We start from the raw sequence: 25,923 nt of genomic DNA on the forward strand, positions 1-25,923 counted from the left end.
CCCTCTGAGCAGAGGATGTAGCATGGAATCAATTAACTTCTGCTAATTCCAGATAGAAGACCCTTAACAAAAGACTTTGTCATATCTTCATAGGAGAATTGGATGTGAAATTGAAGCAAGTGCATAACTTGGTTTAGGAATGGCTCTTTGTATAGGACACATAGCAAGACAAGCATCTTGCTTGTCGGGATGAGTCTGAGTTCGTCCTACCATTGCATATTCAGTGTCTGGAGTGAAACAAAGATGAGCAAATGACAGCTCATACAACTTTGCCCTTTAGAAATAGAGGAATATTGGCCAGGTACAGAATAACTGAGGAATAAATTCCCAGAAAGGTAGCCATGTTAATCTGTTACAGCAAAAACCACAAGGGGTCTACTGGCATCTTAAGACTAACGAATTTATTCTGGTGTAAGATTTTGTGGACACTGTCCACTTAACTCTTACAATTTAAAATGATATATTCCTGACTCTCCTTGACTAAGATAAATACTATATACTGTTTCTGTGGATTCTGACTTTTTTATAAGTTTGAATTCATCTGCTTCTTGTTTTCCATGCAAAGATGTAAGTTAGTTCTGCTTACATATACCATTACCCTCCTAAAGGACAAGTGTTTCCCCTACCTGAAAACAAATCACAAGTTCCCTTAGTTCTCTCTCTCTCCCCATAGGCAGAGCACCACTGAAAGCAGCAGTGGTGGCCACAGCTGGAATTGCAGCTGCTAATGGAACAAGTGTAGGGGGGGGAAATAAGAATCAGTAATCCTGTTTTTCACCTTTTAAACATAAAATAATAATAAAAAGCTCATTCTCCACTCTTTCAACCACTAAGTGGTACCCGCCACTAACATTCACTCAATTGTGCATGATTACAATGTATGTTTGTATATACATAATTGTGATAGCCTGCTTTATCTAAGATCTTGCAACAGTTGTCACAGATCAGTATCTGCCAATGGGAGGCTTGGTGGAGTATTATAAGCTGATGGCTTTATGGCATTTTGTGTTGTAGCATATATTTTAAGCTTGACATCAGCATGTGGCATCCTTGGGCAGCTGCTGAGCCCAAAGGCCTACTACTGCACTGATGCCTGCCCTGGAATCCCTGTTCTGGGTGGCTGGGCCTGAGAACTGCCATTTTACTTCCCACAGTGCTCTAGAGTGTTGCTACATTGGGGTCATTGTGGGAAATTAAAGTGACAGCTCCAATCTGGGACTGATTGCACTTGCCTCCACCTGGTAAGTCTGTTAGACCCATTGATGTTGGAAGGCACTTTGCCCAAGGGCACTTCAATGAAGGCATGCTCAAACTTGGAACTGGCCCTGATATTCTTGAACTAAGGATATGCAACTCATCAGACTTGAGCCTATCAAAGCTCCTCAATGTCCAGCTCAAAGTTTGTTCTGACTCTGTATCAGATTGCAAGATTTGTGGAGGGGGTTGCATGAAAATTTGTGCATATTTTTGTATGGATTTTTCCACATCAGTTTTGCACATTTTTAATGCATGTTTCTTCCATTGACTAAAATGTGTTTGTGTGCATTTTCAAAACACATTTTTGTTGTTGCATGAATTGCAAGCTCAGAAATACCTAGATGGTAGACCACAACTTGGAATTGAGTCCACATTTGGCTGTGGGAGGTGAGAATTAAAAATGAACTGAAACAAATTGCTCACCCATCCATAACTAGAATGTATAAATAACCATTTATGGATATGTAATGTAGATGAAATCCAGCATTTCTGAAATGTGTACACCTTTAACATATGCTCAGTATTGTTAAATCTGAATGGGAGTTTTATTGTATGCATGTGGGCGGGGGGAGGTATATGGGTGTAAGGGAGAAAGTATAATGAGCTTGCTGAAGAGCACTTGATCTCAGCGGAGCCCTTCATATACAGTATATCACTTGGCCTTGTCATAACAGCCATCACAAGCCAATCACAGCATCACTCTTATTAGAATCACATTAGGTTCTTATACCATGGCCACCCACCATGAAGCTAGTTTAATGCTAAGGCTGTCATGCAGCTCCAAGTTTCTGAATGCCATTAACTGTCATCAGAGCCTTGAAGTGCAATGCTTTTCATCAGACTAAAAAGGAATCAGTAAAGGAATTGGTCATTGCAAAAAAAGTCTTTTTCACCTCATCTCGTATCTTAGGATAATAGTGTTTATTTGATCACATTTATTCAGCCAACCATGAGGTTCAACACATGGATATCCAAGAAGGCTTTTTAATAGAGATGGTTGAGAAATTAGTTCTTTTGAGGTTTTTTAAATGGATTTAACTGATTTGCACCTCCCAGAACTGAATATGGACCCAACTGCAATTTGCGGTACAAAATCCATACATTTCTGAGCTTACAATGCATTCTGCAAAACAAAGAAAAGTGTCTGTTAACATGCACACATTGGAAAAATGTGCAAAGAAAACTGCATACATTTCCAAAATGCACACAAACATACTCTAGTCAATGGGTGCATGTATACAAAAGTGTATTTTATAAATGCATGCACAAATAATTATGGGTTTCTGTGCAAGGAAAAAAAAACACCATATGGAACCACACCAGAATGAACTTGGCAATGGAAAAATGGGAAGCTAGACAGGAGCAAGCTTAACACATCTGCTTGATCCCTACTTTTTAAGTGGTCTGCAGGGCAGGCTAGGGTCTCTACCATTGGTATAGACTGTAGCTTTGTTTTGCTAAAATAAAATTAAAAATATGGTTGGTAGGGGAACAATCCTCCCTCCCCCTTTGAAACATTCTGTAACTAGCAAATGCACACTAATCTCAAAATACTAGGACTCTCTCAGCAGTCAAGAAAGTGGGCGTGTACAACAGCTAGAAGCAGCCAAGGAAGAAGAGGCCTGCTGTCCACTCATTTCCCAACCAAAGTCAAACATACTGCTAGCCTTTGCCAAGCTCCTATGTTGAGAGGGACAGTCAACATGCTGCCCATTCCCTCCTCTTGTCCAAGCATGCAGCTCTTTACCACAGCTGTGAGCTCACCCAGCTATTATGTACCAAGTGGGCAGAGGTCCATAGGTGTCAGCAGTGGTCACCTGGAGCAGAGGCTACAGATAATAGGTAAAGGATGCTGTTTAGATTGGCAGCAAGGCAATATAGCTAGCAAGTTAACTAGTATCCAGGGTGGTAGGTACCATGGACAGCAGTAAGAACTGAAAGATCTGGACAGCTCTGAGTGATGCACTGCAGTAAATTGGCATCAAAAAGATTGATTTTTTTCTCTTTCTTAAAAAAAAGGGGGGGGGGAATACATTTCCAAATCCTGCAGTGGACAGAGTTTCATCCTGGACTGTAGTCACTGGGTCAGCTGATCTAGGCCTTGGTTGATTTCTACATTATCTTCAGGCTGCATCCTCATGACAGCCTTATTCTCTTTTATTTGGAGGGTGGGGTGGGAGGCAGATCTTAAATGAGTCTTTATATGTGCTGAGCAAACACACCTAATGACTCAGTTTATAGGCATTCAGAGTGAGGTCAATGCAGCTGGGGTTTTTTTTCCCTCAGTGACATTAATACATAGGCAAATCTGATTAGCTATGTCGTGCTGTGACATCATTACATTCACTACATGATCTGTGATTGGCCAGGATCACATATTGAAAACAAAGGGAGCCCTAACAAATTAACAGAGAGCTTCAGCTATTGGGCGGTATAGAAGTGAAATAAATAAATAAATAAATAACCCTGAACAGCAGCAGATTGGAGTCAAGGAAAGGAAACAAAAACTACAAATGGGAAAGGTCACAAAAGTAGGGTTGTTGTTTTTAGAGCAGAGAGAAAGGATTTTTCTCACTCCCCAAAGAGCACTTTTTGCCCTGAAAACGTTCCTCCTCAGACAATTCTCCAGAGTCCATCTCAGGAAAGTTTATTGAACTTTGGGATGGGACTTTCCAGCTTACATTCATTGTTTGAAGGTGCGGGGGGTGACAGTGGACCAGGGAATTCCTGTGCCAGTTGGAGTGGCGGCACTGGCACCTACTGAATATGTCCACAAGTTGCCTCCATGTAAGCAGCCCCCGCAGATATCTACTGGGCAATCAAAAATAGATTATGTCATTGTTCACAGGGATTACATGTGAATTGCCTCCTTGGAGAAAGCAAGGAAGAGGCACTTCACACACCAGGAATTTTAATCCAGATGAACAAATGTTTTGAAAAATGCAAGTACTACAGGCATACACTGAACGTAACACCACATTAAAGACAAACATGTAACAGATTCATGTGATTATTTTTCTCAGTGAAAATAGACATGTGTTGTATCCTTAATTTGCTTTTATCTATTGAATTTGTTTTTAAATATTTCAGACCATGCCAAACCACAAGTATATGCCTCAAGCCCTTCTCCTGAAACTCTTTTGAGACACATGAAGTCACCATCAGAACGCTACTGAATAATTCACTTTAGCCTATGTAAATCCACTGAATCAAAAGTCATACGTTCAATATTTTTAAAAATTGTTGCAAGAATATAGTGGAGAGTAATGATGAAGAACATTGCAGTACTACCATTTTCTGTAATGCTTACTGAGGATACTTTCAGAGATGCTAAAAGAGTTCACACAACACGAGAAGCCACAGCACCCACCCACTGGAGTTTGAATATTCAAGACACCGCAACCCACCATGGCTTAAATAAGCCGTGGTGGGGCGCAGCAGTGCAAACCGGTCCGTTGTGTAAACTGTCCTTCCTTCCACCTCCTCCTATGGTCACAATGCCAGGCTGCTGTGATCTTTAGAAAGAATGCTTACATCCAAGCACCCATCATTCATATGCAAATCTCCCACCATATGAGTTTCCTGCTTGTGAAGGAGTTTGTGCTCAGCAGTGATGAGCCTGTCAAAGCTTGTCTTTGTTTACCAGAAAGCTTTGGGTTTTCTTTGCTGCCATCAAAACTATATCTCTGCAAACAGTCTTCACTGTCCTCAGAATAGGCAGATGTTCTATATCCACAGGCCCTCAAGTAAGTGCCTAGCATTTATAATCATCAGTTTCATCTAATCCAGGTGGTTGGGTGTTTTTTGTTTTTTTCTAATGCTAGGTATTTATTTGGAGGGCTGTGAGCAGTAGGTGGTTTTGTCAGGTCTGCAACAGCATAAAGAACCGATTTTTCTTATCCTAATCCTATAGCTGACTGGAAAAGGTGACACACAGTGAGACACAACGATAAGAAAAGCTCAAGCTGCCCAAGGCAGTCAGATACCAAAGTCGGATGATTAAACCATCCTGTAACATTCCCAAAGACCCCAGCTGGGGGAAGGGAGTTATGAATGGTTACTTCTCTAAAACCACCAGAGAAGAACTGACAAAGACCAACGCTATTCTCCCTGCCTTGATATTCTGCCCTGTGTCTAAAGAAGGGAGGGAAGGAGGGAGAAGCACAATCTATATTTTCAAGCTTTCTTCTGCAGTATTTCTGTCTTGTTTGGAGAAGTATGGGGTCGGTATAGTGGCAGCAGAGCTACATAGCAATAAGAACATAAGAAGAGCCCTGCTGGATCGGACCAAGGGTCCATCTAGTCCAGCATTCTGTTCACACAGTGACCAACCCACAAGCAGGGCATGAGCGCAACAGCACCTTCTCACCCATGTTGCCCAGCAACTGGTGTACATAAGCATACTGCCTCTGGTACTGGCTGTAGCACATAGCTATCAAGACTAGTAGCCATTTATAGCCTTTTCCTCCAGGAATTTGTCTAATCCCCTTTTAAAGCCATCCAAACTGGTGGACAGCACCTGCCTGCTCTAATCAGCCCAGTGAATATGGCCGGGTGGGAATGTGTAATAGGGCATCGGTAGCTCCCACACTCAGCCCTGGTCATAGGAAAGTGGCCAGGGCTGGGGCGGAGAGTACAAGAGAGAAATGTGGGAAGGAAAGGGAAGGAATGGCAGTAGCTAAGCTCCCTCTTCACTCTAATCACAGCAGCAGCATTAATCCCAGCACTTAGCCAGTGCCAGGCCCAGCAGCAGTTTGTGAGGATGTGGAGGAAAGAGGAGCCCTCTTCAGATGTTGCCATCCATATGTAGCATTGAACATGTCAAGAGGGAGCTGGTCCCACCCTTGACATTGTGTGAAACACACACACCCCAGCCCTGCTGTTCTGATTCATCAGTAGCCAAGTACTCACAAAGCTAACCTGAACATAAGAACATAAGAGCCATGCTGGATCAGACCAAGTCCATCATTCTGTTCACACAGTGGTCAACCAGCTGCCCACAGGAAACCCACAAGCAGGACATGAGTGCTGCACCACCCTGGCTAGTAGTTGAAGCACCATAGAAAGCTCCAAGTGAGCAACTTGTTGCAACCAAGTTGGGAAGTGAACTGAGGCCTTATGCATCCTTTCATCCAGCCTACCTATCCCTACCTTCACACCCCACCCCTGCCAGAAGAGTATGCTTAAGGGGCCCAATCCCATCACTTGAAGGTGATCGTTTGTCCTCCATTCTGCTGAGCAGGAGGTACTTGACTATTCAGGCAAACTGGGCTTGGAAGAAGGTGTCCACATTTTAACAAAAAAGCATTTTAGCAAACATTTAAAACTGATATTAAAAAACCACCCTGCTAAAAAGGCATACTTAGGTACATTGTTCCTCTCTCACCTGCACTGGGCTTGGAGGAAGAGTCCTTTGTGGTGTTCCACAGGCTCCTAACCACTAGTCATAAGTTCAGTATCAGCACCTGATCCAGTTTCCCTGGTTTCCTATCTTTCTCAACAAATTAAAAGATAGACTGCTGATAGCCCCAATAATATTCTGCACTCTCAGACTTAGGGTGCCTCCACACTACAGACTTACTTACTTACTTACTTATTTATTTGATTTATATACTGCTCCACATCAAAAGATGTGAACAGTGAACAGCAGAGATAAAAGAATAAAACACCATGTTAAAACAATTAAAACATTTTAAAAGAAATAAATTCTGAATTTAATAAACCATGGCTGCTCACTCAAGGAAGGCCTCTCGAAATAACAATGTCTTCAGTCAGGCGCCAGAAGCAACACTGCATTGGTGCCTGCCTGATCTCCAAAGGTAGGGAGTTCCAGAGGAAGGGGGCCACCACACTGAAGACTGTTTTCCTGATGGACTCCAGCTGGACCATGGGTCCATGTGGAACCACCAGGGACATGCCCTCTGATGACCTCAGTGACTGGGCAGGTTGGTAAGGAAGAATGTGCTGTCTCAGGTATCCTTGTCCCAAGTTGTTTAGGGCTTTGTACACTAGTACTAATACCTTAAACCCAGCCCAGTAGCAAATAGACAGCCAGTGCAATCCCCTCAGCAAAGGAGTTACATGCTGAACATAGTAGTACCCAGGGTTTTTTTTCTGCTAACATTGCAATTGACTTTCCATATTTCAACAGGTATAGTGCTTGCTCTGTCTGTACATCCCTTTATGTTCCATCCATACTAGTGGATGGAACGTAGTGTTGCAGGTGAGAGAGGGGCAATGTACCTAAGTATACCTTTTAAGCAGTGTGTTTTTTTTAAATCAATTTTAAATGTGTGCTAAAATTCTTTTTTGCTAAAAAAATATCATTGCACAAATGTGCATGCGTGTGTGTGTGTGTGTGTAGGTGTGAAAGTGTTTAAGCACTAATTAAAATCAATTTTTAAACATGTGCTCCTCAAATGGCACCCCACCTGAATGCTAATAATGAAGGTGTGTCGAAATGAAAAGGCATGGTGATAGGGTTCACCTGCTAGAAACATTACTGTACATGTCAAAACCACACCTCTTAAAACAGATGGAAGAATAGCACTAAGACAATCAATACTTATGGATATTGTGATGCTCTTCCGCTTTTCCTAAATAAGTCCAATCTTGTGAGCTTTCAAAAGAAACAGAAGAAGAACTGGGAAAAAGCAGGAGAGCATTTGTTTGATGATGACATCGTATAGCTACCCCATAAAAAGTGAGTGAATGGCTGGCAACTCCAGAGTAAATATCCAGGGCAGTATCCAACACTGCTGCTCTGCATATGCAATTGATGTAGCGGTAGCATAAATTACCTGTAGCATAACACCAATAGTATATGCTGACGTGATGTGTTTTCCAGGGAAACCCATCACACCAGCATGCACCATTGGCACTGTGATAGAGGTTGCTATGTCAATGGCATAAGTGGAGTGGCAGTATTGGATACTGCCCCCAGCGTGGAAACACATTCATAATAGGCGTGGATTTACAGGTTGCTCACAAAACTGATTTGCCAGATGGGGAAGGGAGTGTTAAAGGGTAATAGAATTCCTCTAGCTGCACTAGAAGAGGTTAGTTAAATCTGATTAGAAGGTAAAGTTAAAGTATGATTTTGTTCCCACAATTTTGGATTTCTTATTTGCTGGGATTGCCGCACACTCACAATTGTAACAAATTAATGTTGTTTTTCTTTTGCTTGACTACATGATGAGGAACAGAAAATAATCCACCACTATGCCCTCTATATTACTGAATGCCTTAATACAAAGCCATAGAACAGTTTTATGGAGTTGCAATTTGGTGTTTTATTTTTATTTTACTTTTTGGCTGGTCCAGTTTTCTTTTTCTTTTTTGAAATGGCATCAAAGAACAGTTATTAAAGGAGATAAACATTATTCATCTTCACAGAAAGTAAGGCCCATTTCTGCTTCCAGATTATCTAAGCCATTCATCTTCATTTTCACAGCTTCCTCTTCCTCACCTCCTTCATCTAACCTCGATTTGTTCAGCTTCTCTTTTCTTCTTTGTCTCAATACTTTGGCTTGACTGTCTCGCTTAATAAAGTTACTTCCTTTTGATGATCAATCTAGAGTTTGAGAATTAAAAGGAAATAAAAGCATATATAAGAATTATGTGCTTTCATATAGAGCCTTTTCTTATATCTGACGGTTTTCAGTGTATGAAAACAATTTGTCTCCATAAAGAGGGTTAAGGGAAGTAGCAGGACACTATTTTGATAAATACTGATTTTGTTTTTGTGTGATCACACCACTTGATGACCTTGGTAACTCCAGAAGTATACTCAACACTAGATTCAAGAAAACTTTTGGCTTCTAAAACACTGTAAGATTGTATGTATAGGAAATATTATTTCAGATTTTCATAGTAATTTTTTAGGGATGTACGAATCCTTACCGGCTCTGCGGTAAAATAGCGGCTGCCATTTGCATCCCTGTATTCCCCCCGCTGCCATGATAGGCTACGTAAATACTTACGTAGCCTATCACGGCCTCCACAGGGACACAAATTGTGTCCCTGCATTAGCCGTGATAGGCTACATAAGTATTTACATAGCCTATCATGGCTAGGAAGAGGAGGAAGTGAATGGCGGCCAGGACGGCCGCCATTCGCAAAGCAGCACGGACGGGAGCAGGTAAGTGCTCCATTTCACGCGCATTTCATGGGGTGGGGGTGGTGGGGACTTCATCCCGCACGCCTTTTGTGGGTTGGGGGGTGGGGGCTTCATTCCGCGACGGATTTCGGTGGCCGAATGCACTGGCATTCAGCCTCACCGAGATCCGTTGTGGGATTCTCTGACATCCCTATAATTTTTTACATTCTGTGTAAGGTTTATGTGGCTGAGTTGTAGCTAAACAAAGCCTCAATTTCCAGTAGTTTTATTTGCTTCTTTCTTCAGCCCAGTTTTAGCATTCCTTCTGCACAATTGTAATCACATGGAAGGGGGAAAAGGACTGTCCATACATTGGAGGGAACTGTCCATACATTTATTTATTTGTTTATTATTGTATTTTTAAACTGCTCAGTAACAAATGTTCTCTGGGGTTACAAAAGGTAAAAAGAATAAAATGCAATACAAATTATTAAAAGAATGCAATGCAATGCAATGCAATGCAATACAATACAAAATAACAACCAGCACAGCATATGTGATAACAGCCATAGAATCTAAAAACAAGGCTCTAAAATACTTGAGAGAAAAGAAAGGTCTTCACCTGGTGCCAGAAAGATAACAGTGTAGTTGCCAGGAAACCCTCCTTGGGGAGGGCAATCCATCAATGGGGCGCCTCAGCTGAGAAGGCCCAGTATCTTCTTGCCACCCACCTAACTTCCTTTGGTAGGAGCACCCGGAGGAGGGCCTCCGAAGATAACCTAAGAGTAGGGATAACCTAAAAGAGGAGACATTCCTTTAGATAGTCTGGTCCCATGCCATTTAGGGCTTTAAAAGTCAACACCAACACATTGAATTGGGCTTGAAAACAGACTGGAAGCCAGTGCAGCTGATGAAGCATTGGTGTCACATGATTGTATTGACCAGTCCCAGTTAATAGCCTAGCAGTTCTATTTTGATCAAACTGAAGTTTCTGAACCATCTTCAAGGGTAGTCTCATGTACAACACATGGTTATAATCCAACCAGCAGGTTAGGAGAACATGGATAACTGTTGCCAGATAGGGTTGCAGGTGGTATATTAGACTAAATTGATAAAAGGCTGTCCTAGCCACCAAGGTCACCTGTGCTTCAAGTGATGATGATGGAACCAGGAGCATACCCAAGCTGTGTACCTGATCTTTCAGGGGGAGTGCAGCCCCCTCCAGAACAGGTTTAACACTGCTCAGCCGGGCAGATGGGCCACCTGCTAACCATATCTCCACCTTGTCTGGATAGAGTTTCAGTTTTCTGGCTGTTATCCAGTCCATTACACTGTTGTGGCACTGATTCAGGATTTCCACTGCCTCAGCTTGGTTAGATGAAAAGAAAAGGTAGAGCTGGGTGTCACTGGCATATTGATTGCACCTCAGCCCACAACCTTCCCCAGCACTTTCATGCAGATTTTGAATAGCATGGGGGATAAAACTGAGCTCTGCAGAACCCTGTGACATAATTACCATGGAACACAGCTGTAATACCCAAGCACCACCTTCTGGAAATGACCATCCAAGTAGAAATGGAACCACTGTTAAACAGTGACCTCAATTCCCAACCCGTACAGCCACTCCAGAAGGATAACTTGGTTGATGGTATAAAAAGCTGCTGAGAGATAGAAGAGAACCAACATGGTCATAGTCCCTCTGTCTGTCTCTCTCAGAAAAGGTCATCCACAGGGTTACCAAGGCAGTTTCTGTCCCAAAATGGGGCCTAAAGCTGGATTGAAATGGATCTAGGAAACATCTGTAAGGGGGAAGTGTGCTGCTGTACATACATAGCCTTCCCCTGGGAACCCTACAATTGTATGGAATGAACAACTGAATAGGTCTTTTGTGATCTAGAGAAACTAGAATTGCCACTTTCAATGTCTGAGAGGGCTTCTGGGACTTTATAAGTTTGCTAGAAGGCAGAAGTTCACCAGGGCAAGATTTTCCTATCATAGTGGAAATAAGGATAAGCCGCACCTGTTGGAGTCCTGTCAGGGTTTGGATTTGGCAAAGCTAGGAACAGGAGGTCACCTGCTGTTTCTGTCATTTGCTTATTCACTTGATTTGATTTATCTGCTTGCAGCTGTCATCTTATTTTCTCCCAGTGCCTTAAACAACTGTATGGTAGATAGAAATCAAACAGGTGACATATTTTCCTTCTGGCATCTGTATGCTGAAATAACTACACCTATTGATGTTTTGCCTCCATCTACTAGATATGACTTGGACGTTATCCTGGAAAGCTAATACATTGAAACAATTGTACTGTATATAGGCAACTGACTGTCACACTATACTGCATAAATGCGTAACCAATCTGTTAAAATGTGGATAAGAAGTCTACGAGGGCTGAATTCCATTTTGGAGAAGCTCTCAGGGGCCGCATTCCAGTGGTGGGCAGGGCCAAGGGCAAAAGTGGAGGGCCAAAATACCAGCCTATTGTAGCGTAAAGCTGTTACTGCCAGTAACTAAGCCTTGGGAGAGGCAGTTCAGGCTTTTAGAACGTGCAAAAGCTGGAAACCACCAAATGATTGGAAGTTGGGGGAGAAGGGTGTGAAAGGCTTCTGGGGAAGCCTGGGGGGCCATATGTGGCCCCCAGTCCTGAGTTTCTGCAACCCTGCAGTATATATCCCAGGGAACCAAGATTGGCAACACTCGCTTATTGCATGCATACGTAGTAAGGACAGGTTTCCTACTTTCTACAGTATGAAGCAGCTTCTTGTTGGACACCATTTGTCACAGACGAGGCAGTCTGCAACACTTCAGCTACACCTTAATTTCCAGACACATTTAGCTGGGCCAAAACGTTGAAGCAGGCATTACCATCATTATAGGGATGATACAGACAGTGACATACACATAGCAACTCCTTCTCATAGGAATACTGTCCATTTAGATGGCTGTCATCAGTGGCAGCCAAGGGGGAAGCATGGAGATTCACAACATGGTGGCTCTGATCCATGCGTAGTGTACAAAGTGTAGTCCATGTGAGCATATACCATACTAAAACTGTTCATCTTTAAGGTGCCACAAATCTCTTTGTTGTTTTTACTGCCAGACTAAATCAGTCTTCCCCAACCTGGTGCCTTCAGATGTTTTGGACTACAACTCTCAGCATGACCATGTAGGCTGGGGATGATGGGAGCTGAAGTCCAAAATATATGAAGGGCCCCAGGTTTGGGAAGGCTAGACTAAATCATCTATCCTTTGAATGTCTGTTGAGTATTTTGAGATGTAGCAGTACAAACAAGGATGACTTACCATTGGGAGGCCATTGTCAGTGGCATCCCCATGGCATGCACCTCACCTCTTAGCCTCAATTGTTTTTATGGAAATGTATGCCCAAAGACATGTCTCATGCATCCGGATTTTGAACCCCCTACAAAAGCTTAACACGCATTGCATTTTAGGTGTGCATCTAAATTCTAGGTATAAATGTAATGTATGAGTGAGGCAACAATGAGTTTGCAAGGATATGTCATACACATGTAAGTGGGGGGGAGACAGAGAGGTGAAGTTGTTTGGTGCATCTGAATGGAATTAGTAGGTCCCCCTTCTCTGGGCCAGATATAACTAAACAAGTCTTGTTTTTATTTTATCTCAGTAAAGTCTGGATACCCTCAAAGCTGTGGAGATATGGATTGAATCTAGGCAGTATGCCTTACTCCATTCTTCTAATCATTACTTTCTCTACAAGAGGAGCAGAGGTTTCAGGAAAGCTCTCAAAATAAGAAGTGTTTCCATGGCAGCATTTCTACCTTTAGGGTAATTCTCTAAGGCAGAGAAAGGGTCCTTCTCTCCACTGTCCCCGAAAGACTCATTATCTCCTTTCTAATGGTGCCATTTTTTCTATCAGACTGAACGTCTGAAAGGTAACTCAAGGCTTGTAACATAATATACCCAGAGACAGAGAGAGAGAGAGAGAGAGAGAGAGGTCTGCTTTGCTGAAATATACTTTCTCGGTGTAAATATTGTAGATGTAGATATTTCAAATATACACTCTGTACTGACCCATCAGTGTTCCTGCTTTCCAAGAACCCCCTGGAAAAAGCATCTGAGTGTCCATCACTATGCCTGAACTAATAACTTATTATTAGAGAAAATAGTTGTAAAGGTGAATATTAACCAAAAGTTGATCCAAGCATCAGATAAAATAAATACTGGACAGGGGAGGTTTGTTTTGTGATTCCTGATTATCCCAACAGAAATTAGTGTCCATGTGTATTACTTTTCTCTTGACTCCCTCCTCCCTCGATCTTACCATTGCTGTTCAGAACCTGCCTGGAGCTTTCTGCCCTGATCTGCAGCATTAGCACCATTTCTGTTTAAACAGGAGACTCTTTTTAAAGCAATCCCAGCTCATCAGGAAAAAAACATCAGCACCATGATAATACCAATTGTATTTGGCTATGTGACTGAGACCTGATTTGCAAGTAACAATAATCCATCAGTTTAAAAACAGATGGGTTGTCATACACAAGTGGGAGAGCATGGGAGCACCACTTCCACTTTTACTTAGCACCCTGTAATCAGCTTCTGCTAAGAGTGATGTCTGAACCCAGATGGCTGGGTTGTTTAAGGCTAAACAACCCAGCTGTTAACCCATGAGTTTGTTCTTGGGCTAACTGCTGGGTTGTTTGGCCCCTAAAAAACCTAGCAGTCTGGGTTCAGACATCACACTCAGTAGGAGCCAATCTTGGGTTGCTGAGCTGATCATGGGTTGTAGAGTAAAGTGGAAGAGGCAGGTGTGCTGCAGGTTGTTATTACATGCTAACAGCCACAATGTGACCGAGCCAAATCACAATGAGAACTAGAAGCATTGTCCTCATTCTGTGCTGTCATCAGGAAGCCTCTTCAGCCAGATTTGAATATATGAAGACATTATGAATGGGCAAACATTTTCACTCCATTTTGCAGGCCCCCCCAAACAACTGTGTATTTCTGAGGGAATAACATTTTTTGCGAAATATCCCTCCCATTTTATCTCAGCCCTAATGTTTAGAGAAGACCATTTTCTGTTTTAAAGGCATGCCTTTAATCAATGAGATTACCTACTGAAATGCTGTAAAATATATCAAATGAGTTCCCATGACAGTTAAGAGGATGAAACTAAACACAATTAAAATATCAGCGGTATGTATAATGTTTGCTGTGCTGTGTGAGAAAAGGTTAGTTAATAAGATATTAACTTCTGACATTTTAGAAAATAAGTAGGAGTGTCACAAGCTCTATTAATAAGAATATCCTCATTACTGTAATTTTAGACCTTTTTTGGGATGATTGAATATGAAGTGTGATTTCCAAAAACAAAACAAAACACCCAAACCAAAGAGCCAATGCTTGCACATACATAGATCAAACAGCTCTCCATTTTTTAGCCATGTAAGTGAACAAAATAATACTTTGATAAGGCAGAGATGACCTGCTGACAATAACACAAGATACAATTGTCCTTTGCTACCATGTACGTTAGCTCCTGCAGAGAATTCTCATGCCTGCTAAGTGTGAAAGTCTTTCAGCAGAGCCACATAGCAGCTCTGAAAAACAGTGTGATTTAGCTCTGATTTTAAAAAGATGCTTATGCCCTGCTGATCAAGATATAAACAAAAATATATTATTGTCTATGTCCCACACCTCAGGAAGTCTGTCACTCTGTCTTGTTTAACAACTGTACCTATATGTGAGAGAAGTACTATCTGAAAGCAAGGAAAGTCTGTATTTGGGAAACATGCAACTTTTCACCTGAGAGCTAGTCCCCAAAATGCTCATTTCTGCATGGGATGCAACGCTGTTTCTTTGCTTAAGGGACTCATTGGGGCCTTTGTGTCATCAGCAACCATTCAATAAACCTTCAATCTCATCTCAGGCCTATTTACATGCCTAGCAACTAACAAAGGCCAAACTAGATTCCATGGGTTCCATGATTGAAACTCCCTGTAGCTATTTCCTTTTCAAAAAGCATCTGCAGGTAGGGAAGGGGGTTGGATTGGGGCCAGGGAGATTCAAAGCTGTGCCTCTATGATATCCTCTCCATGGCTTATGCATGGAGGGAAGGATGGTTTTCACTGGGAAAACAGCATGGAGGGAAAGGGTTTTTAAGAAGCTGCACTGTCATCTTGATCCCATTTGGAGGCCCTACAGCTGCTATTTGGGGGAAAATTTAAGGAGATGAAGATGAATTCACACATCTCCATTCTAACAGGTCATTTGGCCCTGAGGAAAGGGGCAAATATTGCTGTGCTTTACAGGCCTGGAACCAAAGAGTTGAGAATGAATGTGGTCATAGAATGGCTTACAGAGGCAATGTAAAAAGATCAGGCCTAGAGGTCTGGGGTTTGGGTGGGGAAGGGGTATATCTGAGAGGAGTAGTTTCATTTACCCAGTTAAGTTTCATTATCCCGAGTTAGGTTGCATTTATCCAGGTTTGAAACAGTACTTTTGGTTTGGGGGAAGGAGGGGATGTACAGGGAGAGAGAGCCAGTGGGAGGGAGACCAGAGAAGGGAGACCAGAAAGAAGAAGACCAGAGCCTGCAAAGAGAGCAGGAAGCAGCCTGGAGAAGTCTAAGTGCAGCTAGGGTAGAGGAACTTGCATTTTTTGCAAACTTTGTTTTCTCTTAATGCCTTTTGTATCACTCAGCTCTACTCTGTAAATACCTGTAGTTGTAATTTGGTTGCTTTATCAGTAAACTGTTGTGGTTAACACCCAAGTGTCTGAAGTGTCCATCACCCCACATCTACGGCCTAATCCCCACATTACTGAAAAGGGGAAGTTTAGAAGAAGGAAGGTGGGACTCGTAAGGAGGCAAGAGATCCTTAAGGAGTTGCTCAGGGGGTCCAGATTATAAAAGGAACCCTGACAAATGGTAAGCAACAACCAGAAGAACGAAGTGGTAGAATTCTGAGGTGGTAAAGTGGACTATAGCTTATACATGGGACATGTCCTTTGTGAATGTTTCCCCATGTAATATACTGTCTGAAAGTACAAACGAGCACATCAGGGAGATAAAGAATCTTACTCATTCCATGCTGTATTAATTTTCTACCTGCATGGTGTTTTTTTCTAATTTATTTATTGCAAGGGAGCATTCAAAAATATGATCAACCCAAGTGGTACAGTCCATTCTCCCACCTCAGAATAGGGTGGCCACATGTCCTCTTTTACAGAAGACAGTCCTCTGTTTGAAGGGCTATCAGAGGACCATCCTCTATGTGATATGTTTGAAAGGCTGTCTTGTACAATTCAAGCTTAAAGCTAGAAGCATAAGAACTGTTGCCTGCCACCAATTAGCACCAGGACAGCAGACTGAAAAGGAGGGCACACAGGTCATCCAGTTCTCTATACTATGGCGAGAAGTACTGTATTTCTATTTACATTATAATACATATTTCTAAATTTGTATCTATACATATACATTTGTGCATGCAAATTTTATGCAAACAGCCTTTTTCGTTGTCTTTTATTTTTTGCTGTTCATAACTGACCAACCTGCCTCAGAAGCTTACCTCCTCATTCTGCTACATGTGTAGACCAGGCCTAAGTAACAGTGCAAGGCTTTGTGAAGCAGGAATGCATACGTCCAGGTTTTGAGGAGCTGGAGGGCATTTCTCTTACATGGACACAGAGATAGGCTACAGCTCTATAAAGGGAAGAGGAGAAGGAGGCAGGTGAGACAGTAGTCCCTAGGGGATGAGAGAGAAAGCAGGAGTGAAGGGAATGAAGAGCAAGAAAAGACAGCTGAGAAGTTGGGGCTGGTACCTGTCCACCCTCCCAGGGCCAAAGTCGTCATGATAGCAGCAGTCGTGTTTGTTTAAATGCAGAAGTTGTATCCAGTGTAAGTCTTTCTTAGACTAGACCCATTGAAGTGAATGGGACTTAAGTTAGACTGACATTGGATACAAGCCCCGGTCTGCCCTGATGACATAGAAAACAGTGTCAGCAGAGGGAGAAGGGTGTCTAATTCTTAGGGCATATGAGTATGTAGAGCAGAACCTTCTCAACACTTGTCACGTAACTCCTGTAGGCTGTCCCCAAAGTACTTTTTTCTCCAGCTGAGCTTACGACTTGTATCAAAGCTCAGCTAAGGAAACAGCATTGGAGGGGACAGACTACAAGGAGCTTAGCACTCACCCACATGTGCCCCCTTTGCCCTCAAAATCTGAGCCCACATTCCCTGATTTATACAAGATGGGACAGGCCTGGTTTGGACAGACAAATGGGTCTGCTGCCATTCCACATTGTTTTGCCTTCAGTTTCAGCCCATCTCAAAAGCCACATTTCCATTCCTCTTGCCACCATCTGGTAGGCATCTTGATAGTGAGCAATAATTACTAAACAGCAACATTGAGTCTGTAATCAGGTTGGCAGGAAAGGATCCCTGAAGGGAGGTTTCATCTTAGCAAGACAGCCTCCTGTGCCACAAATGGGCCATTGCATTTCATGCCTCGAAAGTGATGGAATCAACAATGACATCATCCCACAGCTGGAATAAATTATTCATGCCCGCCACTTTGGATAGTAGCATAAGAGGCAGGTGGATACCTGGTGCATTCCCTCTCCATATTTATATGCACATTGTATTAAAGTTGTATACTCTTTGGATATTAATTAACAGAGATATGCAATTTGTGGTGTAGTGGTTACAGCATCCTTCCTCAACCTGGTGCCCTCCAAATGTTTTGGACTTCAACTCCCATCAGACCCAGATAGTATAGCCAATAGGAATGCTGGACGTTGTAGGTCAAAACATCTGGAGGGCTCCAGATTGGAGAAGGTTGGGTTAGACTGTTGGACTAGGACTGGGAAGAACGTGGTTCAAGTCCCTACACAGGCATGAAGCTCACTGGGTGACCTTGGGTCAATTCTCAACTTTACCTACCTCACAGGGTCACTGTGATAATAAATTGGGGAGCTGACCATGTATGTTACCTTGAGCTCCTTGGAAAAAAGGTGGAATATAAATGTAATAAATAAAATGACTAAATAAATATACTTGTGTTCAATAAAACACATTTGTCTCACTGGCAATCCTGTTCAATGACTCATATTATTATCATATTTTATTATAGAGAGCTTCAGCTATTGGGCGGTAGAGAAATAAATAAATAAATAAATATTATAGCACTTCTGAATTCTTTCTTTCTCCTACTGTTGTTTGATATGTTTAGCTCTCAGATGTGATCCTACACTTTTGACACATTTACATTCACATGGTGTTCAGGCTAAGGATAGTGGTGAATTTCAGGACAGCTAAGTGCATGCCATGTAGCCTCAGCTTTGTGTTAGCTGGCGCTAGGCAGCATAATGAAAATAAACAATTCCTAAAAGTGTACAACAGAGTTTCTCACTTTTTTCAACCTAGTTAGCTCAGGGATTTCATCCACCACTTTTCACTGCTCATCTGTGCTAATTTGCCACTCTTGCCAATGGCGATGTTAGAGAGAGCAGAAAGATGTGAACATTTTCTCCACAATGGCCAAAAGGTCAGAAACCACCATTGCTCTACAACCAGCCTCCAGACCCCCATCCAGAGCTGATCACCAGCTGAGAAAAGCCAATGAAGGGGATGCTTCAGTGAGCAATTATAATTGGCTCTGTTTTGAGACAGGCTTGACAAGCTGTGCCGAGACACAGCAGTGAGCCTCCATATGCTGCTTGGGAACTGCTGTTCTACAAAACTCAGCTGGTGATGCAGCCTATGAAGAAAATACAGCTTTCCTATCATACACCCTTGAAATGATCAGACTGATCCAGCAGCTCTGATATACACGTGGAGCTCCAGAAGACCAGGTATGCCCCCAACCTGATATGAAGGAAAGCTGAGAACACACACAACCTTCTTGTTCATGTGAAGCCTTCCCAACATCAGAAGAACAGGAGAACACCTGCTTGTCCAGACTTCCACTGGACCATTCAAGATGTATGGAGCTTTGAGTCATTGTCAGTATGCACACATCATAAGCTGCTCATGGAAACATAACCCAGGTTGCCTTTTTTAGTACAAAGAATCTGGGCACCTAGAGTCAAATAACTTCCTACTCTATGTGTTCTGATCTCAGTCAATACCAGAAGTCAGCACAACTTTTCATCCACAAGGAACACCAGTCTCCCTTGTAATATGTGAAGCAAAACCTTATAGTCCATGTACTATTCTGCCAAGTTTTGCTGACTGCTTTTTCTTTTCTTTTCTTTTCTTAATGGCTGCAAATAAAATCTGGGAAAATTTCCAATTTGTTTTTGCCTGCTATATATGTGATATCAATCTTTTTTCTGTAGATGCCAAGCTCCAATGTTCTCCATGGTGGATTAAAATCTTGTGCCTTTCTGGCATAAGCACACAGAACTGCTTCAAATACTGTTTCCATTTCTGGTTATGTTATGCATGTAACTCAGGGGAAAGGTGAAGGAATGGCTTTGCTTGCCAAATGCACGATGAAAAATTAAATGAGTTAGCACAATGATTTAATTATCTCACTATGGTGGAACAACAATTTAGAGATGACTTGGTAACTTTCCTTGCAATTATTTATTGTGTTTTCCTAGAACTTGGGGATAGTTCACACACAGCTTTAGCAAGTAGATTATGCATCCATACAGGGGACTTAAGAGTAAACCTCATGGTAGTGCATCCTTCTGCACCATGTGTCTAACCTACAATAGGAACAGAGGGATTTTACATAAATTACAATCAGGGTGTGTTTGTGTACACTAAGGATATCAGAAAAATCTGTTTGGGGGGTGGAATTTATGAGTTTTCCTAGGTTTGGCTGCCCACACTTTGTTCCATTTCCTGCTGTGGTACCTGACACAGTGTGCAACGAGTCAGGCCAGTTTGTGGAATTTCCTGGCATTTTGCACATTTGGGGGGGGGGGGCAGGTTCTGCAATTTGGGCCTATTTCTGAGCAGGTCACACACATTTCTGAGCAATTTGTGGAAATTACAGTTGAGTTTCCACACATTTGGCTATAAATTGCACAAATTGCTCAGAAACTTGGGCAAATTGCAGAACCTGTGAAAAAAATGTGCAAAAAAAAAAAGTTCTCGGAGTTAATAACCCTACTATTAATAGGAGCTAATAACCCTACTAATAACCCTACTATTCTATGATTCTATGAGTTCAAAGAAAAGCCCACAGCTTGGCTCACAAATGCAAATCAAGCTGTACATGCTTGCAGAACTCCATCAAGTCAAAAAAGAACCAGATTTCCCAGGCAGCAACAGACATCCCTAGTGTATACCCAGTTGCCATTATGTCTTCTATTCATTGGGGAGGGGGTTGCAAACCTGAAGGTTGTACTCCAGCTCCCCTGCGTAAATAACCTACATGCTGGGGTGATGTCTAAACCAGACCACAGATAGAATTTTTCATCTGGGAAAATACGGAATATCTCTCTACCACACACTGTATCCATTGCGGTAGTGATTGCCATGGGCAATGTGGTGGTGCGACTGTCACAGGCTCTTACTGTGATACTATTAGGGATGAGCAATACAGATCCAACTGTATGCCTTCACTACACTGAGCAGGGGGTTGGACTCGATGGTCTTATAGGCCTCTTCCAACCCTACTAATCTATGATTCTATGATATGGGGAATTTTGGTTTTTTAGTTCTTCAGTGGGCATGTCCTTCTCCACTATAGAACCCAATGTTATAGTAATGTTTATCTGGATATTTTCAAGTGTTCAATTTATTTATTTATTTGTTGCATTTATACCCTGCCTTTTTTCCTCTTGTAAGGAACCCAAGGCGACTTACATTATCCTCCTCCTCTCCATTTTATCCTTACAACAACAACCCTGTGAGGTGGGTTGGGCTGAGAGTCTGTGACTGGCCCAAAGTCACCCAGTGAGCTTCCATGGCCGAGTGGGGACTAGAACCCGGATCTCCCAGCTCCTAGTCCAACACTCTTGCCACTACACCACACTGGCTCTCAAAGCAATTCACATGCATTACTGAAGCAATTCAAAGCAATCAAAGCAATTCAAAGCAATTCACATGCATTACTGAAGCAATCCTTACAATAAACGTGTGGGTGTGGGTGTGTCATTATTATTATCCTCATATTACAGGCAGCAGAGAGTCTGAAACTGGTGAGTTGGTGAGGAAAGAGACTCATCTGCCATTGTGTTAATTATTTGAGTTATTCATATAAGATTCTTTGGAGACTGCACTCGCTCTCTCTCTCTCTCTCCTCCTCTCCTTTTCTGGAATGCACACCCAGACAGATTTTTATAAAGAGATGGAGCAGAATGCACCAGGGGTGGGCATAAAGTAGATTTGGATCTACCGGTAGAGCTCTGGGTGATTTGCAGTAGATCAGAAGGTGTTTATGACACCAAATTTTCAACAACAGCAAAAGCTTTCCCCCCTCTAAATTAGGTTGCTGGAAAGAAAGCCTGGGGGACACCCAGGAGCAGCATTTTGTGTGAAAGGACTTGTGAGCTGGATCCTTGTACTAATCCCAAATTTTTGGAATGTGCACATACCCAGAGACACCCTGTTCCTTAATTCCTAGTGTGTGTCTGCCTGCGTGTGCCACTATTTTGTATCTGGCTCCGGTTGGTGGACTTCAGAGTTCTAGTAAAAAATAAAGTATATCCCAGAAGCTTGAAGTCTGCCCATCCCAGGAATACATCCATGGTGTATTCACCCATTCATTATATGAAAGTAGATATATTGTGCTAATGTTTCTGGATGGGGGCTTGTAGGAATATTGTGGAAACAGTAATATTCATTCAGGGTGCACTTTGATTCTGTGGAAAGGCCCTCACTGAAATGGAGGTATATTTGTATACTAATTTTCTATAGTGTTCAAAACCTCCACAGATACAGGAAACTCATCTTCAGAACGTCACCCTCCATGAGTAGGGGGTGGCGAATGTGACAACAGAGAGGGTGGGGCTATGTGCTCCCACTCCTCACATGTTTAGTCTCCCCAGTTTAGGAACCCCTGAATAGGGCTTACATGGGTCTCATTTCTGGGTGACAGGAAGAAATGAGTGAATTTAAAATAGAATTCTACATCATTGCAGTAGACCCATATAGCCATTATGGATATTTATCCTGGGAGGATGGTTATTGCTGCAAATATATAATTATGTTAAAGAATGGCAATTCTCATAGCAAAATACAGGGAAGGTTATGTTTGTCTTATCAGCCCTCACCCAAGCACACACCATTGCTGAGGATTCTAGCCACTTTTTCCTGTGTATCTAATATTGTTCCATTTTGTTTAAGCTGGCAGGATTCATCTACGCCTGTTATGTTGTGAAATGTATCACCGAAGAAGAGGACAGCTGTAAGTACTAAAGGTTTATTACATACCAGTTGAAACCATATTTATATCATCCATCACGCTCATCCATCCCACTTTGATATCATTCTGAATACTTTGTCATACTGTAAAATTGGGAATAGGTTGGGGTGGGGGTGCCTAGCATACTAGATCCTTAAAAGAGCACAAAAGCTTGGAGCAAATGGAGGGAGTGGTAAAATACAGCTTTAGAAACAATTACCTTTTTCTGAAATAAAACAATACAAAACAACTCTGTCCCTCAAAAATTCTTCACAAGTACAACTCTTAGTGCTTCTTACTATGACTGATACTATTGTCCTACTAATGCTTTATCCTGTAGGTAAAGTTCTTGTAAACTGACTATGAGATTTGTTGCAGCACTTTGGGCTGGAACTGATACAGCACCAGTTATTCCAATAGTTCCATTGCAGAGAGGTGAAGCCAGGAAGAATATGTTATTTAAGGAGGAGGGTTAATATGTTTGGGTTTCTCCTGGTTTGTTGTGTCAATAAGCCCAGTTGAGTAGAATGAACTACATAGATGCAATTGGCTTTAATTTGCCTTCTTTAAATCTTGCTTTTTAGTACATAGTCACCTCTATTCTTTTGGCTCAGCTTGTCACCAATATCAATCAGTCAATCAATCTTTACACTTTCATTGACCAGTTTCCCCCATATTACAAAAAGAACACTCATCAAAACCATAGACAAATACGATAAATAATTTAAGTATTATAACCATACAAAAGCATAAACACCATAGAAATAAAACTTACACTTCCTCTTAATAACGTTCCTACTCTTTTCTTATAACCATTCTAGCAAACCTATTACTGAAGACAAAAGTATTATGTCTCACACAGGGGTCAAGAAAAAGGAAACTCCATGTTGAGTTCTCCCACCCACTCCTATCCTAGTAATGTTTAGGTACACTTATCTTTATTGTTCCCTAACCCTTGCCAGCAGTAGCCATTTATGTGGAGCACAATGTAATGGTGGCATGATACAGATAAGTAAGCCTAAACATTATTGGTGTGTGTGTGGGGAGCGGGGGGTTAACATGGGACTGCCATTTTCAGCAGTAGTCCCATGTTGAGCACAACATCTAGTTCTGCCCTGCATATATAAAATCTGTGATAGAATATTTCAGCAATAAAGTGCACAGTTAAACACTGTGGCCACTCTACCGCTGCTGGTTCTGTTGCATTAATGGGAGTGAGCACTTGCACACCAGGGCTTCCGCACTTCTAAAAATAACTGTGGAATTTGTGAGTTCTGCTGACCTACCCCATTCCAGAAATGAGTGGTTCCACTCATTTTGGGTTGTTTTAGAAGCAGGAAAGCCCCATTATACAAGTGGTCGCTTCCGTGAGCACACAGGCACAATAGGATATTACCCTGGACTGGATCCAGAGGTTTTTATTTTACCAGCAGGAGCATTCCCAACCAGAATCCTGCTGGCAAAGGGGGGGGGACTGTTTTCACCAATTCTCCCTCTTCAGCTACAGCACCACCTCCCCCACAGTTCCTGAGGGTCCCCCAACATTCCAGAGCATATTTTCTGGGGGAGAGGAAACAGCAAGTAGAGGGGGAATGTACAAAGATTAGCTCTTCCCCTGTTCAGCCAGCAGAGACGCTTCACTGGATCAAAAGCCTCCTGCTGACAGAAGGAGCCCTTCCAGCAGTGGGTGGATATTGCCAGATCCAACTGGGGGAGAAATTTACCCATTGTGTTGACTTGGGTTGGATTGGACCCCATGTGGTTTCCTCATTATCTAACCAAAATTATATCCTGGTTGTCATTAATAGTAGCATAAAGGGAAAGGCATGATATCTGGATGCCAGATACATTAATACCTTAAGGCCATTCTTTTCCTCTCACACATTTTTACATGCAGCCTAGGGTTTATTATGAAGAAATTCACTCAATAGTAGTTCAGAGTCCAATATAAAACATCATGTTGTAATGATCAGAGACTGCGGAATATGAATTGATTTGTTTGTCTGTTTCAGTTTATGTCTTGACCCATCCTAAAGGCTCAGGGCAGGTAACCAACATGTTTACAATTATCTCTATCCATGGGGATTATATTCCAGTAGATCTTCTGATCAAGTGTGAGACTTGCCTGGGCACATATGCACCATCCTGCATGTCTGCCCTGAGAATGATGTAAGCAGACTGGATGCTCCTGGTTATCTTCATTTCCCTATAATAACTAGATGGTGCAAATGTAGAAACTGGTGACCAAGACTTGGACAAAAAAAGGAGGGGGTGGAGGAAAGACCATGTTATGAACTATGGTCTGCACTTGCACAGAACCTCATTTTACATTCCATGCTGTAGAAGATCTTCTGGGGGGAATAATGTTTTCTTTGTATTACATTGCAAACTAGACAAAGTCATATTCTGAACCAGATAATTATGAGATTTGAAACATTGTGATGCTATTCTGGCATTGAAATTACCATTTAAGGTACTATCTTCCCTATCCATCCCCAGCATTCTCTTGGGAAGCATACATCTTGGGTGAGTCTTTGGGAGTCTTGGGTGAGTGTTGGACAGAACAATGGCTACAAAAGGCAAAAGTGGAAAGTGCTGCAGCAACTGGACTGTTGGTGGGCAGGTGGGCAGAAGGAAGGAAATTGGAAAAGGGAGCTAAAGTGCTAAAACAGGACATAAATTTCAAAGAGAAATTCTGTGAAAGTATAATGGGATAGAGACCCATGAAGGGAAGGGGAACCACAAGGTCTATGTTGCCCTCCCTTTCACTCTGCATCACTCTCTGCTGATGTTGATATCATAAAGCAGTTGTAATTCTCACGTCACTGGGATTATTAGCAGCAGCAATTTAAAACTACTAAAACGTCAACACTTATCTTTCCTTGGTGGGATATAATCTTACCCAAGCATCTTGTTTGTTTTTCAGAAATCTTATTAGAGCTACATTTTCTTAAAACTGCACAGTTAATTTTATTACTTTGAAATATTCATTTAATCAATTTAAAGTCTCTCTAGCAATTTGACTCCTCTAGTACAAGCTTTATGTCAAGAAAATCCAACAATTCAATATGTTTGTTGAAAACATCATTAAATATTTAGTTACGCAGTGAAAAGCTCTAGAGTGCCATCAATAAAACAACAGCCTGGTGGGATTTGTAGATTACATGAAATTAAAAGAAGAGGCTCGCTATTTCACTGAATTCTTTCCCTCCTGGCACTACATTATCCT

The 25,923-nt window shown here is 42.0% G+C and overlaps 1 protein-coding gene across 1 annotated transcript in view; it reads left to right on the forward strand.

Annotated features, from left to right (window-relative positions):
* Window positions 1-25,923, forward strand: part of NKAIN2 (sodium/potassium transporting ATPase interacting 2) — a 422,098-nt gene that overhangs the window by 361,475 nt on the left and 34,700 nt on the right. Inside the window, exon 6 of the mRNA XM_084816016.1 lies at window positions 22,637-22,697. Coding sequence (XP_084672142.1) covers window positions 22,637-22,697 — 61 coding nt within the window. The remainder of the gene's footprint in view (window positions 1-22,636; window positions 22,698-25,923) is intronic.

Source organism: Heloderma suspectum, chromosome 1 (genome assembly GCF_057233095.1).
Source record: "Heloderma suspectum isolate Gila_16-S chromosome 1, 16-S_ref, whole genome shotgun sequence".
In the NCBI taxonomy this organism is placed as follows: Eukaryota; Metazoa; Chordata; class Lepidosauria; order Squamata; family Helodermatidae; genus Heloderma; species Heloderma suspectum.